The 17,526-nt window shown below is 35.0% G+C and overlaps 1 protein-coding gene across 1 annotated transcript; it reads left to right on the plus strand.

The window, feature by feature from the left end:
- The first annotated feature begins 473 nt into the window (after positions 1 to 473).
- Positions 474 to 3,071, plus strand: LOC104649110 (transcription factor bHLH95-like). Its single transcript, XM_010327808.2, has 3 exons — positions 474 to 878; positions 1,976 to 2,428; positions 2,967 to 3,071. Exons 1-3 carry the CDS (start codon positions 474 to 476, stop codon positions 3,069 to 3,071), a joined length of 963 nt encoding a protein of 320 aa, XP_010326110.1.
- Positions 3,072 to 17,526: the final 14,455 nt, after the last annotated feature.

Here is a 17,526-nt window from a genome sequence, read left to right on the forward strand (position 1 = left end):
TAAAAAAAAATTGAGTAATTATACTTATATACAATCATTTTAATTGGAAAAAAAACATAGTCTATTTGTATAGATGAGAATAATATATTGATTAACTTTGTAACTTAATATTTTTAATTAATATTAATTGATTATTTTAGTAGATGTAAGTGTGAATTGAGGCCTATTTGAATGAGAACAAAATCTATAACAAAAAGTAATTTAGCTACCCTTTTTTGTATAGAAGCTAGTAACGACATTTTGGCATATGATTATATCTTATTTTTTCTTCATTATAAATGGATTATCCTTTTTTATCTCTACTTTTTAGTTTTTCTGTTTTTTAATTTTTTTTCTTTTTGTCACCCTTCTGTATATTCTTTTCATATTTAATATTTATCATATCCAATCCCACATTTTTAAATTTTACACTTTGCCCCCATACAAGAAAATACTCTATATATAGCGTAACTTAGGGTACAATATCAAACCAAATGAAAAAGAAAAAAATCAATGGAGGTGGTGAGAATAATCATGTTTTTCCATGGGAAACTAATGATGGATGGCCGTACCTAAACTTGAATGGCAATCAAATTGGGATTGCAGTGACATTTGAGGGTGACAAGTTACAAGATCCAACTAGATTTGATACTTATCCACCATTGACAGTTGTTAATGAAGTGATTGAACCAAGTACCAATGCTGGAAAGAAGAGAAGTCCACCCAACCGAAAAAAGAACGGTAAGGAAATTGTTGAACCAAATTTTTGTATTGATGGAGCCGGAGATAGAGGAGGATTAAATCATGATTTACACATATGGATGGCGAGACAAAGGACAATGAAAATTGGAATTTTTTTCAACACTCTTCGTGCTTTGATTTCTAATATCCCTGCTAAGGTAAAACATATATTCTCTCAATTACATACCTTATTTTTTTATCATCCGATATGTTATCGATCGAAATAAAAATAATTCAATAAATTTTATTATTAGCTGAAACAATTTTCTTGTTATTTTTCTTTTACTGTCTTCCACAACCTTAATATATAATCATAATCAAGTCGTTGAGAATTATTGTAAAAATGAACAAGAAATTTTTTTTAAAATATAACTTGAAAAATGATTTTAAAAAATAATTCATTGGTTGGTTCATTAATCCTGTGATTTTAACATATCATGTCGAAGTCAAATTTGAATATCAACAAAAATGAAAGAAATATCCTTTAATGTTTCGAAACAAATTAAAAAAAAATAAAAAATTAGAGAGACTGTTTCTAGTAGACCTTGGACTCAATTGAAATAAGTTTATTTTGTGATATACATATTTTCCTTATTACTAATTTGTAAATATGTACATGTTAATTCTAAAATGGAATGATAAGACATATTTGGTTTTATAAAAAAAAAAAAAGAAGGATAAAACAATGTAGAACTTCTCATTTTTGTGCATATATAGTTATAAAAAAGAATCTTCACGAATTTCTTTATTTTTTCTCTTCTAGCAGAAGAATATGAAGCTTTGAGCATCATTCTAATTTCATTATAAATTAGTCAAAAATTTCATTTTGTTAGTCATATAATCATAAGTTCTTTGTAACTCAATGAAGTAATTAACAAGTATTAATATTTATATTACTTTAATTTGTATAATTAAACATATACAAAATCATTACACTAGTAGTAGCGTATTTCACTTGTTGTTACCGATAAAACTTGCTTATTTATCAATTTAATTACAAGTAACAACACTTTTTATGTATAAGTTGCTTATTACAATTAGTTTTATAAGAAATATAGTGGTCAGATATGTATTAATAGACATGGTTTGAATATTATAGATTCTAAATTATAGCATTTTTTGTAACTTTTACTTATTCAATAGATCTTTTTCATACACTAATAAATGACTTTTACTTCTCCTTAATCAGTGAAAATTATAACTTTGCTTCTAAAGTAGAAATTAAATTAATTTCATATTTTTTTAATATATGCAGGCTGATAAGTCTACAATTGTTGAGAAAGCAGTAAACCACATCCAAAAACTGCAGAATACTTTGGAGAAGCTTGAACAGGAAAAACTAGAAAGGCTTCAAGAACATAATGTAAGGTGTAGGAGTTCACAAAAATTCACTAATACTTGTAACAATTGGGAGAAATATCTGGGTGATCAAGGATCAACACATAATACATCTTCTACTACATCAACAACTCATGGTACCAATCCCCTTATGGTGAATAATAACATTCCAACAGGTTTTGTGACATGGAGTTCACCAAACGTGATACTTAATGTTTGTGGTGAAAATGCACATATTAGTGTGTGTTATCCAAAGAAGTCAGGGCTATTCACCTTCATTTGTTATATTTTGGGGAAACATGGGATCGAGATTGTGTCTGCTCAAGCTTCATCTGATCAATTCAGAAGCGTGTTCAAGATCCAAGCTCACGTAAGTCCTTTCATTTTCTTCAAAATAATATGTTGGTCATTTTAAAGATTTTGAACTAGGATTTTTAGTTAGCATACTCTCTGATTTACTTTACGTCTTTTTGTTTAAGTTATCAGGAAATTGAAGATATGACACACGTTAAAAAATGATTTAAAATTAAGGTTGTTTGAGAAATAGTTATTTTTTCTTTCATAAGTCTCGCATCTAATTAAACATTATCTTCACATGAAATAAAGGTTAAAAAGTATATCTATCTTCTTTGTTTAAAAAAATCCTCCTCTCACCTAGTTTCACCTTGAGGTCGAAACTTTCTATTTGCTACTACATATAGTATAGTCATAGATTATGCTTAGAAATTATTAAAATTGTTTAACCTGAGTGGAGTGTCTAACAGAAATAGTCTTTCTACTTTTACAAGATTATATGGGTAATCATGTGTATATATTACACTTTTCAGACCACACTTGTAATATTTTACTGAATATATTATTGTTATTGTTATTGCTTCATTATAAAAATATGTTTGATGTATATTCAGGCTAAAGGTGGAACTGGCATAGCTCAATACTCTGAAGCATCCAGAGTTGAAGAAATGTACAAGCAAATTGCGATTGAGATAATTTCATTTGCAACCCCCAAATGATGTGCATCAATTTAATCAGCCAAATACAACAAGGGTTATCATATTTAGTTCCAATGTTTATCCGACAGAGGATGGACAATTGTTGTCGTAAAGGCCATGATATTTACTTTTGTAGTTCTTCTAGTGGAGGTTGAATGATTACAACCATATAGGCTATTTTGTTTATGTTTGCATTTCTTTGTTTGTTGCCATATATGCATATTTCTTTTATAGTTTATTAGATTAAGGATGAACGATGTGGACGCAAATTCTATTTTATTTGCTTTTTCATTTCATCCAGTGGAGGAGGAACATCTGTCATCGAGTCAGAGGAATGAAAATTGTGGAATGTAGTCCCATTAAGTTTCTTCCAATTATATTTATAAATAGAAAAAATCTTGCTATTGGCATATGTTTATGTATTTTCCTTAAGGTTGTGTTTGGTATGGATTAATGTTTATCAACACCACGAACCAACTTCTATTTTCAAACTCCCACCTTATATGAATGATATTTGTAATTATGTTTTTTAATTAAAATTTAAGGAATATCAATAAAATTTATTTGACTTTAGAGCGCTCATAAAGAACCCCCAACCCCCCACCCCACCTAAAAAAAAGGTTATATTTTTCACTTTTCATTTTAAAAAACGAAGATACCACTCTAAGAAAGTTATTTAAAAAAATTTATGTAAAGAGAAATTGTCCTTTTACTCTATCAATCTTTAATTGAATTGTTGTTATACTATTGTTATGCCCCGAGCGAACACTTGGTCTAACGTACTTAAGTTAACAAAAGACTTAACTCAAAAAGAAGTAAGAATCATTCTGACAAAATACTTAAAAAATAACATGTGTTGGCAAAAAATGACACTTAATTTTCAAAATAGAACGTCTGATACGAAAAATAAAGAGAAATGCATTACTGATTATCTGACTGACTATCTGTCTATGAAGCCTCTATAATACTAAGATGAATATTAGGGAAAAATCTAGTAACATTCTATAAATGAAAAGAGTATGAAGCAATAAAAGTGTCCCTAATAAAGCAAGGAGGCTTACCACTAACTCTGAGTGCAACTGGATCAACGAGGTACTGGATGATCATCCTGGTAACCTGTGTCTGCATCCTGAGAGGATGAAGGTCAATTGGCATCAGTACATTGAATGTACGTGTTTACGAGTTGAAATTCTAAATAACATAGGCTATAAAGATTTTGAAAGAAACTAAAGAACTTACCTGGCTCAACATGACTGACTCATTTCAATGTAAAACAATTTAAGCACAAGTGCCATTTAAAGAAAAGTTGTTTGGAAAGATGCTGAAAATTATGATGTATACAAGAATACAAATAAATCTATAATTTATGTAAAATACAATTAAATTGGTGTATATATGTATATACATTTAATTTCTGTGGGAGTTTCCCTAACCGACAAATATCACTTAAGATCTAAAGTAATGATACATAGTTTTGCCTCACGCTGCTAGGGTCGTCCTACACCTTGCATTCGATGTAGAACCTGAACGTCCTAATGGATCCACTAGTCTATGCAAAAAACACTAAAGGACTCATCTAAAAAGTATGACCCATTTTCTACCCATGGTGGCTATATGGTATTGGGGGATCGGAGTTATCTGAACTCTCCTCCATATCGGAGCTCAATAATACTCCCCAAAAATATCATCATATTAGCTCTTATGTTTTTAAAACATACTTACTTCTGTGATTTGATATTATTGCTCAAAACTTAGCTCAAAAGTCAATCTTGGAAATTTCTGTTTCCTCTCTTGCTTTATTTAGAAAGCGATTACTCTTATCTGAAAACTTGCCCAAAATCTCTTTGGAAATCTCAATTTCCGTTCTTAACTTAAATGTGAAATTATTTATAAACTTTCAGGGAATACTTAGTTCCCTTATAACTTTTGAGAATTGAACTCAACTCTTTACTCTTTGCTTAACTTGAAAACTTAAGTCTTAACAAACTTCTAGGGATCCCGTACATTTCTTTGAACGAAAAAAGACTTCAATTTTTACTCTTTGCTCTGACTTGAAACTTGAGCCTTGCAAAGAAGTTAAAACATTTAATAAAGACTCGTGAAAACATTAAGAAACTTTAATTTGATTTGTTTCTTAACTTCTAGACTTAACTCTTAACTTCTTTGACTTTGATCTTAACTTTTTATAATTTGATTATGGATTCAAGGCTATGATTTACGTTCATTAGTGATTTATAGGTGTTTAGAAAACATTTGTAATGATTAGAATCATCGAAAGATTTAAATGTACCTTAGAAGGTCTTAAAAGGGTTAACTAGAAAAGCTGGATGAAAATGCAGATCCAGGCGCACTTGTGGCGCCGTTCCAGCCTCAGTTGACTGAGGCTTGGTTCCCGTGCACCAGTTGCACACCGTGCCAGGCCCTTGTTATTGCAGCCCTCGTTTGGCGCATTGCAAGCGTGACGCGACTTGCATTTTCCATGTGCGGCTGACGAATTTTTCAACTAATTTTCTAGTTCCAAATCGTCAAAACCTCCATGGTTTCATCCCCAAACCCCTACGATCATCAATACATTAAATACTCATCATATCTAAACCTAAAATAAAGTCTAAATCTACTAATCAATATCAACGGGTATTGAATCAATTCAACCAAAAAGGGATTAGACGAGATTTTCAAGAATTCTCTTGTAATCATGCAATCAATTCTAAAACTCCAGAATTGATATAAGATTGGTTAGCAGATGAATTAAACCAACACTATAGAGTTCACATACCTTGATAAGTATCACCATCAATGAATTCAACTCGAAATTCTTTGGTGTTCTTGGCAAAATCTTGATCTTTCTCCCTTTTTCTTCTTCTCTTAAATCTTCTCCCAAACCCTAAGCTTTGGTGAACTTTTCTACTCTGAACTAAACTTATTTTTAGCCCTGTTAAATCCTTAAAACGAATTAGGAAATAATTGGGTGAAAAGACTAGTTTTCCCTTCCTTAAATCCGAACTGGACTTTCCTTACCTCAATAACCCAACTTCCGTAAGGCATATATCCCTAATAAGATAATAAAATCAATCAAACTTAAAGCCGTTGGAAAGATCTATCCAATGGCTTCCTGACCATATACTGAACAAACTCTAACTCATCCCAAGCAAGAACTTATGGTTGTTTGAAAAATTTCCTAAAATTTATTTCTTAACTCTTAAATATTTCCAGATTTACCCCTTTCTTTCCAAAAGTTAAAGATTTTAGTTTCTTAGCTTATTCTAGGCTACTAAGAGTTACAATATGTTAAATTATCTCTCCCTTGGGAACATTATTCCTCGAATGAGATTTCTTTCCCTAAGCTAAGAGTACTAACATCAAGGTCAACACTCCAATAAAGTACTTAAAAAGATGATTATTACCTGGATTTGCATTCTCTCCAGATTCAAAGAGATGTGGATGTATCTTCTTCATATTCTCTTCAGCTTCCAAAGTTGCTTCTTAAACAAATTGGTTCCTCTAAAGGACCTTGACTGTCGCAACCTCCTTTGTTCTCAACTTGAACATTTGCCGATCTAAAATCTTAACTGGAATCTCTTCATAGAATAAGCTATCCTTTACCCAACATTTTCAGTTGGTACAATCAATGAAGGATCACCCATGCACTTCTTCAACATTGAAACATAAAATACCGGATGGACCACTCTAACTCTTGTGGTAGCTCCAGATCATAAGCTACATTGCCAAATCTTGTATATCCTATAAGGTCCAATATACCGGGGACTATGTTTCCCCTTCTTATGAAACCTCATAACACTCTTCATAGTCAAAACTTCCAGAAATACCCAATCATCCACTTCAAAATCCAACTGCCTCCTCCTAACATTTGTATAGTACTTTTGAGGACTCTGTGTCATTTTCATTCTCTCTTGAATCACCTTCACTTTATCCAATGCTTGGTGAACTAGATCATGTCCTATCAACCCTGCTCACAAACTTCGAACCACCAAATAGGATATCTGCAACTTTTCCCATGAAGAGCTTCATATGGAGTCATTTGGATGCTTAAAGAGTAGTTATTGTTGTAAGCAAACTCAATGACAGGTAGGTGGTCATCCCAATTCCCATTGAAATCAATCACACAATTCCTCAACATATCTTTTAAGGTGTGCATCGTATGCTCTACTTGCTATCTTTCTGAGGATTAAAAGTCATGCATAATCATCTTTGAACCCAAACCTTTCTTGAAAGACTTCTAGAACTGAGTCGTAAATTGTGCACCTCTATTTGAAATGATAGACACTAGTACCCCATGAATTCTCACTACCTCCTGAATGTATAACTTTGCATAATCCTTTGTCGAATGAATGTCCTTACCGTTAAGAAGTGGGATGATTTTGTCATTCTATCGACAATTACCAAAATCAAATAATCTACCTGCAAGACCTTGGTAAACCTGTGATGAATTCCATATTAGTCATCTCCAACTTCCATTCCGGAAGTTTTATGTTTTGAGCCAACCCTCTAGGCTTTTGGTCTTCTATTTTCACTTGCCGACAATTTAGACACTTGGTAACAAACTCAGCCATGTCCTTTTCATACCTTACCACCACTATACCTCTCTCAAGTCACAATATATATTGGCGGAACCTAGTTGAATGGAATATGTGGGCTATGAGTCTTCTCCATGATCCTTTTTTGAAGCCCATTCACCCTAGGCATACACAACTTACCTTTCTACTTCAGTACACCATCTCCCTCTTGTTCAAAAGTCAACACTCTTTGATTGTGAACATTTGTCTTTAAATCAAGAAAAATGGGGTCTTGGTTTTGCTTTTCTTTCACCTCTTACACTAGTGATGATTCTGCCCCATTAGTGACCACTGTTCCCCCTTCTGTGGAATCTATAAGCCTGACTACAAGGCATGAAAGTTTGTGCATATCTTTAGATAACTCTCTATTTTATTCCTTAACATCGGTGGTACCCTCCATAGATAATCTACTTAAAGAATTAGTAACTATATTATCCTAGCCTAGGTGGTAAAGAATACTCATGTCCTAATCCTTGAATAATTCGAACCACCTTTTTAATATGAGATTTATCTCTTTCTATGTGAACACATATTGTAGCCTCTTGTGATTAATGAATATATCAACATTAACACCGTACAAATAGTGAAGCCATATCTTCATGGCGAATACCACAACAGCCAACTGCAAGTCGTGGGATAGGTAATTCCTTTCGTGAACCTTCAACTTAATGAACGAATACGCTATAACTATGCCATTATGTATTAGGAAACACCCCAAACAAACTTTATATGCATCACAATACACCACAAAACCTTGAGTACCCTCTTATAATGTCAAAACTCGGGCATTAGTCAACCTCATTTTCAATTCCTAAAAATTTTTCTCACAAGCTTCAGATCATTGAAATTTAACTATCTTTTAAGTTAAATTAGTCAAGGTAGATAAGATAGACAAAAACCCCTCAATAAACCTTCTATAGTAGCCAGTCAAACCCAAGAAACTGCTAATATCAGTTGGAGACGGTGGTCTAAACCAACTCTGAACTACTTATATCTTTTGGGTATCAACTATAATCTGATCCCTGAAAACTATGTGGCCCAACAATGCTACAGACTTGAGCCAAAATTCACACTTGGAGAACTTGGCATGCAACTCCTTATCTTTCAAAGTCTGAAGAACTATTTTTTGGTGACTAGCATGATCTTCTTCATTCCTTGAATAGATTAGTATATCATCAATAAAGATTATAAAAAAAACATATCTAAATAAATCTTGAAGACTCTGCTCATAAGATATCAAGAACTCATAATGCCCATGTATGGTTCTAAAAGTTGTCTTTGGAATGTCATATTCCCCAACTTTGAACTGATGGTAGCCAGATCTGAGATCAATTTTCAAAAAAAGGTAGCACCCTAAAGTTGATAGATAAGATCATATATCCTCGGGAGAGGATACTCATTCTTAATGGTAAACTTATTCAATTGGCGCTAGTCTATACACATCTTAAAGGAACCATCTTTCTTTCTTACAAACAATACTAGAGCGGCCCAAGGTGAGACACTTGGTCGAATGAAACCTTTATCTAATAGATCTTTCAACTATTCTTTCCACTTTTTTAACTCTCCAATATATATTGAGGATAGAGATAGGATGAGTATCTAAAATGATATCAATGTCTACGTCTATTTTTCTCTCAGGAGGGACTCCGGATAGATCATCAAGAAAAACTTTTGAAAACTCCTTTACTATAAAATCTGACTGAAGGGAAGATACCTCAGCACTTGAGTCACTAAATCAGACTAAGTGATAGATACATCCATTTGAAACTAAATTTCTCGCCTTAAGGTACGAAATGAAAAGACCCTTAGGCACTGCTGAACTACTACTACACTTTATGACTAGCTCATTAGGAATATGAAACTTGGCAACTCGATTTCAATAGTCTATTGAGGCATAACAGGCATGAAGTCAGTCCATACCTAGAATGACATCCAAATCTACCATGTCTAACTCAACTAGGTGATCCATGGTGTTCTTGTGATTGATAGAAATAAGACTATCACAGTAGACTGTCTCCGCTAGAATAAACTCTCCGACATGTGTAAAAACACAGAAAGATTCACAATGTTTCTCAGAAAGAATCTCAAACTTATTTGCAACATAAGGAGTTACAAAAGATAAACTTTCTCCTTGGTCTAACAAAGCATAAACATCAAAATTTAAAAATTTGATCATACTCATGACAACATCGGGAGAGTTATCTTGATCATGGCGGCTAGTGATTGCATAGAGGCAGTTTGTCCCTCTGGCATACCAGAAGTAGCTCTTCTAGGTGTAGCCCTATCTGGTGGAGCAATTGATGAAGATTGTGCTCTGTTGCCCCCATTACCATTTCCATATCTCTTCTTTGGACTGTCTTGCATGAAATTCCCATTCTGACCACATTTGAAATAGACAGCGGAGCCATCACGACAACTACTTGAATGGTTTCTACCACACTTGGCGCATGCAAGAGGCTTACTACCCCCTTGTACCATGGTACCCTTAGAATAAGTAGGTTTAACTCTGAAAATTTGATTGTTGTACTCACCCTTGTTAAAGTGCATGTGCCCTAGCAGATGATACAGCACGTCCCTTCTGTTCCTACTGGAAAAAATAGCGGTTGGCATTGATCTTCTGCTACCCTGATTCATTCCAGTATTAGATTTCTTGTCCCTATACTCCTCTCTGTTCCTCATCTTCTCCTCTTCAACATGTTTCACATAGACCAACAACCTAGATATGTCTATATAGCCTATAAACATTGCAGCTCTGGCCTATTTTCTTAGCATGACCAAAGACAGCAATAAACAAACTCATCTTTCTTCTCGTGTTGTTAACCATTTTAAGAACATATGGTAAAACTGGGTGAACTTCAACCCATATTTATGCACACTCAAGGGGCTTCAGGGTAAGGAACTCTTGTACCTTTGCCTCTTTCACTTCTCAAGGAAAGAAACGCCCAAGAAAGCTTCTTCAAAGAAAGACCAACTCAAACGTGGTGCATTCTTATCTCTACCCTCATTCCCTTGGACGAACCACATCATAGACACATTCTTTAGTTGATATGCATCTATGTTAAGATCTTCAGCATCTATGACATGCAACATATCAAAAATATTCTTCAGCTTCTCAACAAAATTTTGTGAATCCTCAATAGTGCACAAACTGGTAAAGCTAGGAGGATTTATTCTTAGAAAATCGCAAATCCTCGAGGTATAAGACTCCACTTGTCGAGCTCCTCTCTGTTGCCCGACTTGGTTAGTCATTGCTTGGCTTAACATCTGGATAGCCCTCACAGAATTCAGCATTGGTGACTTCTCCTTGAGGTTGCACGTTTGGTGCATTAGGTACATATGGTTCCTCAACATTCTGTCTGGATGGATGACCTCTTGATGCTTTTTGTGGAGACATAATGATCTGAAATACGCATAAGCACGAATTAGAGAGAAAATTTTTAGAGATAAACTCTAACGCACAAATAAGAATATGAAGAAGTGAGGAATTCCTAAATGTTGCAGCCTTCTAATAATAGATGGGTCGCGCTTCACACGGATGACTAAGACTCTACAGACATAGCTTCATAGACTCCCTAGGACTTTTGAACTCTATGCTCTAATACAAATTTTGTCACGCCCCGAACCTACACCCTGGACATGACTGACACCCAATGACCATTGCTAACATATGCATAAAAATCATCAATGCATGAGAAAAGGGAAATTTTAGTTAAAATCGTGGTTTCTATCAATTTAACCCAACATGCACACCGTGTAAGCATTATAAGTCACCTCAACATAATATTAACCCCACATGTATGAAACTTAAGCAATAGTTGTGTAATGCAAAGAATGCAACCCCTTAATCCTATTCCAAGCTATAACATTAAGCCACCTACTTCATACTTACCACATAACCTCATATTTCATCATGAAATGCTTTATTCATAAAGATCACTCATAAATTATCAACATAAAACATAATTAACTTATTCATACAAGAATACTACTAGGATCATCCCTTAGGATCCCATAAGTGCAATGTGTAAGAGAAGTCACATACCCTCCCTCACACTATGTAGAAACCTTTAAGAAAGGTGTAATAAGAGTTCACACATTTACTTTATTCATATAATTTCACATTTAGGAAAGAAGTTGTAATAACCGACATTAGACCATGGGAGCCACATGGAATCTGGTGTTTTACTCCGATACCAAAATTATAGGGTTAACGTTTTCCTAAGGTGTGACCTTTGGTACATAGCTATCTAGATGGATTCACTAAGGTAGAGTCCTATGTGGGCACATAGTTAAGGGACAAGGAGGTTGTTACTAGAAACCATAACTGGATAAACGTGAAGGGGTTCCATCTCATTATACAAGACATAACTTGGTAATAAGGACTTCCAAACATGAGAAAACCCATGTGGGGAGACAGACCTACTAAGTATGAGACCCCCATCTCATTTACGTTTCCTTTCGGTGCTAAGAAGTTATTCCTTTAATAATCATCTCTATTAATCATACAAGTTCACATAAGTCTCTAATAGACCTCTATGTAAACATTTTATCATATTAACTCATAGGTAATCATAAGTGAGAACATTCCTTTCACCTAGAAATCACTAAAGGTGAGTAAACCTTTCCCTTAACACCTTATTATAATCATGAGAAATACCTTTTGATCTTATAACCAACCTAGCGTAACATACATTCATACTTCATAGCTAATTCAAGAGTATAGGGTTAAGGATGAGGAAATCTTGGAATCAACACCACAGCACATTAGCTATCACACCATTACTGTCCAAGTAATTCATTCTACATAATTGAGTTCAAGAAAGAACCAATATTCATACCTTCTTGCCCTTGCATAGGACTTCATACTTCCAACAACAAAGGATATATAATCAATACACAAAACATGATAATTCAAGAATAAATTACATAATTAACACCAATGTAGTCAATAAACATATTTATCATCTTCACAATCCACCATATCAATTCAAGGTTTTCATGAAATTAGGGAAATACATGGGTGCATGGGAAACTTGTGTGAATAACAAGAATTAACCATCAATGTATACTTAAACAACATAAATGACCATAATTCATCACAATGATTCTTTTAATTTCGTTTTTCAAAGTGGACCAATGTGTAGAGAGAAACCCTAGTTTGGGGAAGTTTGAAAATCTCCTTGAGATTGCCTCTTGACGAACGGAATCCCAAGAGAAAAGAAATTGTACCTTTGTGAGCCTTTATCCATGAGATTCTTTTAAGATACTTGGAGATTTTAGTATTTTTCTTGAACTTCAATGTGTCTTCAATGGAGGATGAAGTAGAAAGAGACTGTAGAGAGAAGTGGGAGAAATTGGGTTTAAATTTGTGTTTGAGTTATGAAGTGGGAAATGGGTGATAAACGATTTCAAACTTATATATAGTCAACCCCCAAAATAACCAAACTACCCTTCATTAGGTTGGACTTCCAAAAGTAAAGTCCAACTTGACTTTGGCTGTAAAAACCCACACACCTTCACGCCCCACGTCACAAGCCATGAAGTTATTAACGGCCTGTGGTGGTGGTCGTGGAGAGTAAGGTCGTAGCTCCCCAAAAATGTAATCCTAAAAATGTTCTGAATGAACTTCACGACCCTTCTCTACTTTTGTGAACATGCACCACGACCTGTCAAGTTGCTAGTGGTGCTCTAGGCAGTAGCTCCCCAAAGCCACCTTTTTCTAAAACGTCTAAGGCAAGACCACGACCAAGACACTCCTTCCACTAAGTGAAGCACGAGTCGTGGAGTGTAATCCACTATGGTATCACTCTCTCATGGCCAAGACATGTTCACAAGCCCCCAACTTGGCCGTGGTCATGACCACGAGCCGTTGTCATGCTCGTGAAGGTTGAGATAGTAGCCTCTCTTTTTGGGGCAGCCTTGGCCTTTGGCTTTGGCTTTCTCCTCAAGGTTGGAAATCCTCCCTTGGCCCTAAATACTTTAACCCTCTCTTAGGCACCTATGTCCATCCTCATATTCTCTTCATGGAAAACCCAATAGACATTTTTTTCGAAACATACTACCACCACTTGTACCACACTAGTTTAGGTTATTAGTTCATCGGACGTTGTGGTCATCCATTTATGTTTTGACTCTCATACTTCTAATTTAATTTAACTACACTTATTTAGGTCCATAAGCATCATTATTATTAAGTGAGTCTCTAGTCTATGTCATTGGATTTTCGGGGTGTAACATTATCCCCCCTTAGGAACATTCGTCTCCGAATGACACCTAAATCTTTTTATAGGGAGAGAAGGAGACTCAATACTAGCAGTCCAACCAACAACAACAACATAAAATCGTAATGAGGAACAAATCATAGGAGTACTCATCAACCTCATTAAACACATAATCATGGCATTACACATAACAACTCAATTCCCATTACCACATATAATAGCTCTACATTTCATATCACATAATAAGGAACTACCTTCTCAATATCAACATTAACATCAAGAGTTACCATGGAACTTTTTTTTTCAAGCAGCATCAAACATACTCACTACAATTCTCATGAATACGAATATGTATATTACATATAAGTTCAAATTTAACATGACAACATTTTTCATTAAAACTCATTTTAACATGAACCTTTACAAAGATATGCACATACTTAGAAACAAGCCAACTTCACATTATTCATAATGTTATTTTAAGAGGAATAACTAACATGAACTTTTACTAAGAGTAAGAGGAAAGAGATGACGGTAGCAGGAGTTCATGTCAACCTCGGTTTCCCATGTTGCACCCTCAACTAGATGGTTTCACCAGAACTTTTACGGAGGCCACCTTCTTGTTCCTCAACTTTTTGACTTGACGGTCTAGGATTTCAACCGGAAACTCTTCATAAGAAAGGTTCTCATCCACCCGCAACCCTTCAATAGGAGAATAGACATCGGGTCACCTATATAGTTCTTAAGCATAGAGACATGAAATACCAAGTGAACAGGCGCTAATTCACTTGGTAATGTCAACTCATAAGCAACTTTCCTCACCCACTTCAAAATCATATAAGGACCCACATATTGGGGACTAATTTTCACCTTTTTACCAAATATCATCACCCCTTTAATAGGTAAAATCTTCAAGTAGACCCAATCACATATTTCAAACGCAAGGTCTCTTCTCATGTTCTGGGCATAAGATATTTGCCGACTATAGGCTGTTTTAAACATATTCCTTATCTTTCCAACTTTTTCCAAGGGCTTATATATTATCTTGGGACCAAGGAGTGAAGAATCACATACCTCAAACCATCCAATCGAAGACCTACATCTCCTACCATAGAGTACTTTAAAAGGTATCATAAAAGAACTCGAATGGTAAATATTATTGTAGAAGGACTCGATAAATTGTAGGTGATCATCCCAATTACCCTTGAAATCAATAACACAAGCTCTTAATATATCTTCTAGGGTTTGTACGGTACGTTCCACTTGATCATTCGTTTGAGAATGAAAAGTGGTTCTATGTTTTATATGAGTACCTAGTCCTTTTGGAAAGACCTCCAAAAACGAAAAGTGAATTGGGCACATCTATCCGAGATGATTGACAAAGGGACCCCTGCAAACTCACAATCTCATTAAGGTAATACAACCCTCAAATGGTATATATGGTCATCCTCACTCGTTGAATATACCAAGATATCATCAATGAAGACAATTACAAAAGAATCATGGTAATTCAAGAATACTCTATTTAGAAGGACCATAAACGCCGCCAGGGAATTAGTTAGACCAAACGACATAATTAGGAACTCATAATGACCATACCTTGTTCAGAAAGTCATTTTAGGTATATTAACTCTTCTAACTCTTATTTAGTGATACCCATACCTCAAATTAATTGTTGAAAAGTAGCTTCCCCCTTGAAGTTGATCAACAAGTCGTCGATCCTAGGGATAGGATACTTTTTCTTTATTGTAGCCTTGTTTAGTTGACGGTAATCAATGCACATCCTAAGGGTTCCATCCTTCTTTTTCATAAACAACACTGGAGCGCCACATGGAGAAATACTAGGTTGTATAAAACCTTTGTCTAGTAAATACTTGAGTTAAAGCTTTAGTTCCTTCAACTTGGCCGGAGCCATCTGGTAAGGAGGGATTGAGATGGGTTTTATATCCGGCAATAAGTCCATACCGAAATCTATTTCTCATTCGGGAGAAATTCTGGGTAAGTCATCGTGAAAGACTTCCATAAAATCCTTCACAACGTGGGCCAAATCTAATGGAGGAGCCTCAGATTCAAGATCCTTGGCTCTCACTACATGATAGAGACATCCCTTAGAAATCATCTTACAAGATTTTAAACAAGAAATGATTTGACTTCTAGGGATAGATTTTTCCTCCTTCCATTCTAAGACAGGTTCAATAGGAACTTGGAACTTTAACTACCCTTGTTCTACAATCAATAGAAGAAAAGTAAAAATGTAACCAACCCATCCCTAATATGACATCAAATTCCAACATATTGAGTTTTACCAAATCGTCCAATGTAACTCTTTTGGGAAATAATATGGGACAACTCCTATAGACTCTTTTTGCATTGACGGAGTCACCCGCCAAGGTAATGATTGAAAAAAATTCAACTAAAACATCGGTAAACACATAAAACTTCATGGACATTAAAGGAATTACAAAAGATAAAGTTGCACCAGGATCTAGTAATGCATAGAAATTGATGGAAAATACTTGTAATATACCAGTGACAACATTGAAGAATCCTCTTGATCCCCGCTAGAGCGAAGAGCTAAAATGTGATTCTTCTTAGGAGCATCAGGATTGGGAGCACTTGCTTGTGCTTGAGCATTTTCCCTTTCTTCATCCTTCATCAAAGGACAATCGATCTTCATGTTTCCACTCTTACCACAACCATAGCAATTACCCGTGCGAACTAGACACTTGCCTTCATTTTTTGCACCACACTTAGCACAAATAGGCTTCTCAACATATGGACCACTACCTTTTCCCTCTTGATTCATAGGTTTAGACCCTTTACTTTTGTTGAACTTTATGATGTTAGAAGGGCATTGGTTGTAAAACCTCTTCTCGAACCTTGTCTTATCTTAAACCTCAAATGTAGTCATGGAAAAAAATTCATCTTCGGCCTTTGTCTTCTTCAACTCCGTACCAACTTGCTTAAGCTTTGGCTCCCCAATTTGTTCTGCATGAACCATACAAAGAAAGATGTTCATGCAAGGAATCAACATAGCCGACCTACATTACTTAACAAAAATATCGAATATCCCCACAACAAATTTATGCATCTTAGACCTAGAATCCTCCGGCATAGTAGTAGAATATTTTGATAGTTGAGTGAACTTTAGTCTATACATTACCACAAAATATACAGATTCCAAAATCATCCTTCACACTCATAACCCCTTTTCGAAAGTTGATAAATTCTTGAATTTTCCTCTCCCTTAATTCCAAGGGATAGAAACCATCAAGGAAGGTCGTTTTGAGCCCCCCAAGTAATCCGACCTTCTCTAACTGGCCTCTCATCTTTCCATTGTTCATACCAAACTTGAGACAAATTTTTGAGTTGATAGGCGGCTATTTCCAACTTTATGTGAGAATTCACACTCATGGCATCAAGCACCTTGAATACCTCATCTACAAACACTTTTGGGTCTCCTTCCACCTTGGAGACAAAGAAAGTAAGGGATTCATTCTAGTGAAATTCCTTATCCTAGATGTGGTGGTGCTAGCATTGGGGTTCACTTGTACCCTAGAATCTGTAGCAACTTGAGTAGACAACACTTGAGTCAAGTTATGAATGACCGCTCTTATCTCTACATTAGACATAGCCCCTTCTTCAATAGGAACATGACAATTTTGAGGAGCATGAGGGGGA

The sequence above is a fragment of the Solanum lycopersicum genome, chromosome 9 (assembly GCF_036512215.1).
Source record: "Solanum lycopersicum chromosome 9, SLM_r2.1".
Taxonomy (NCBI): Eukaryota; Viridiplantae; Streptophyta; class Magnoliopsida; order Solanales; family Solanaceae; genus Solanum; species Solanum lycopersicum.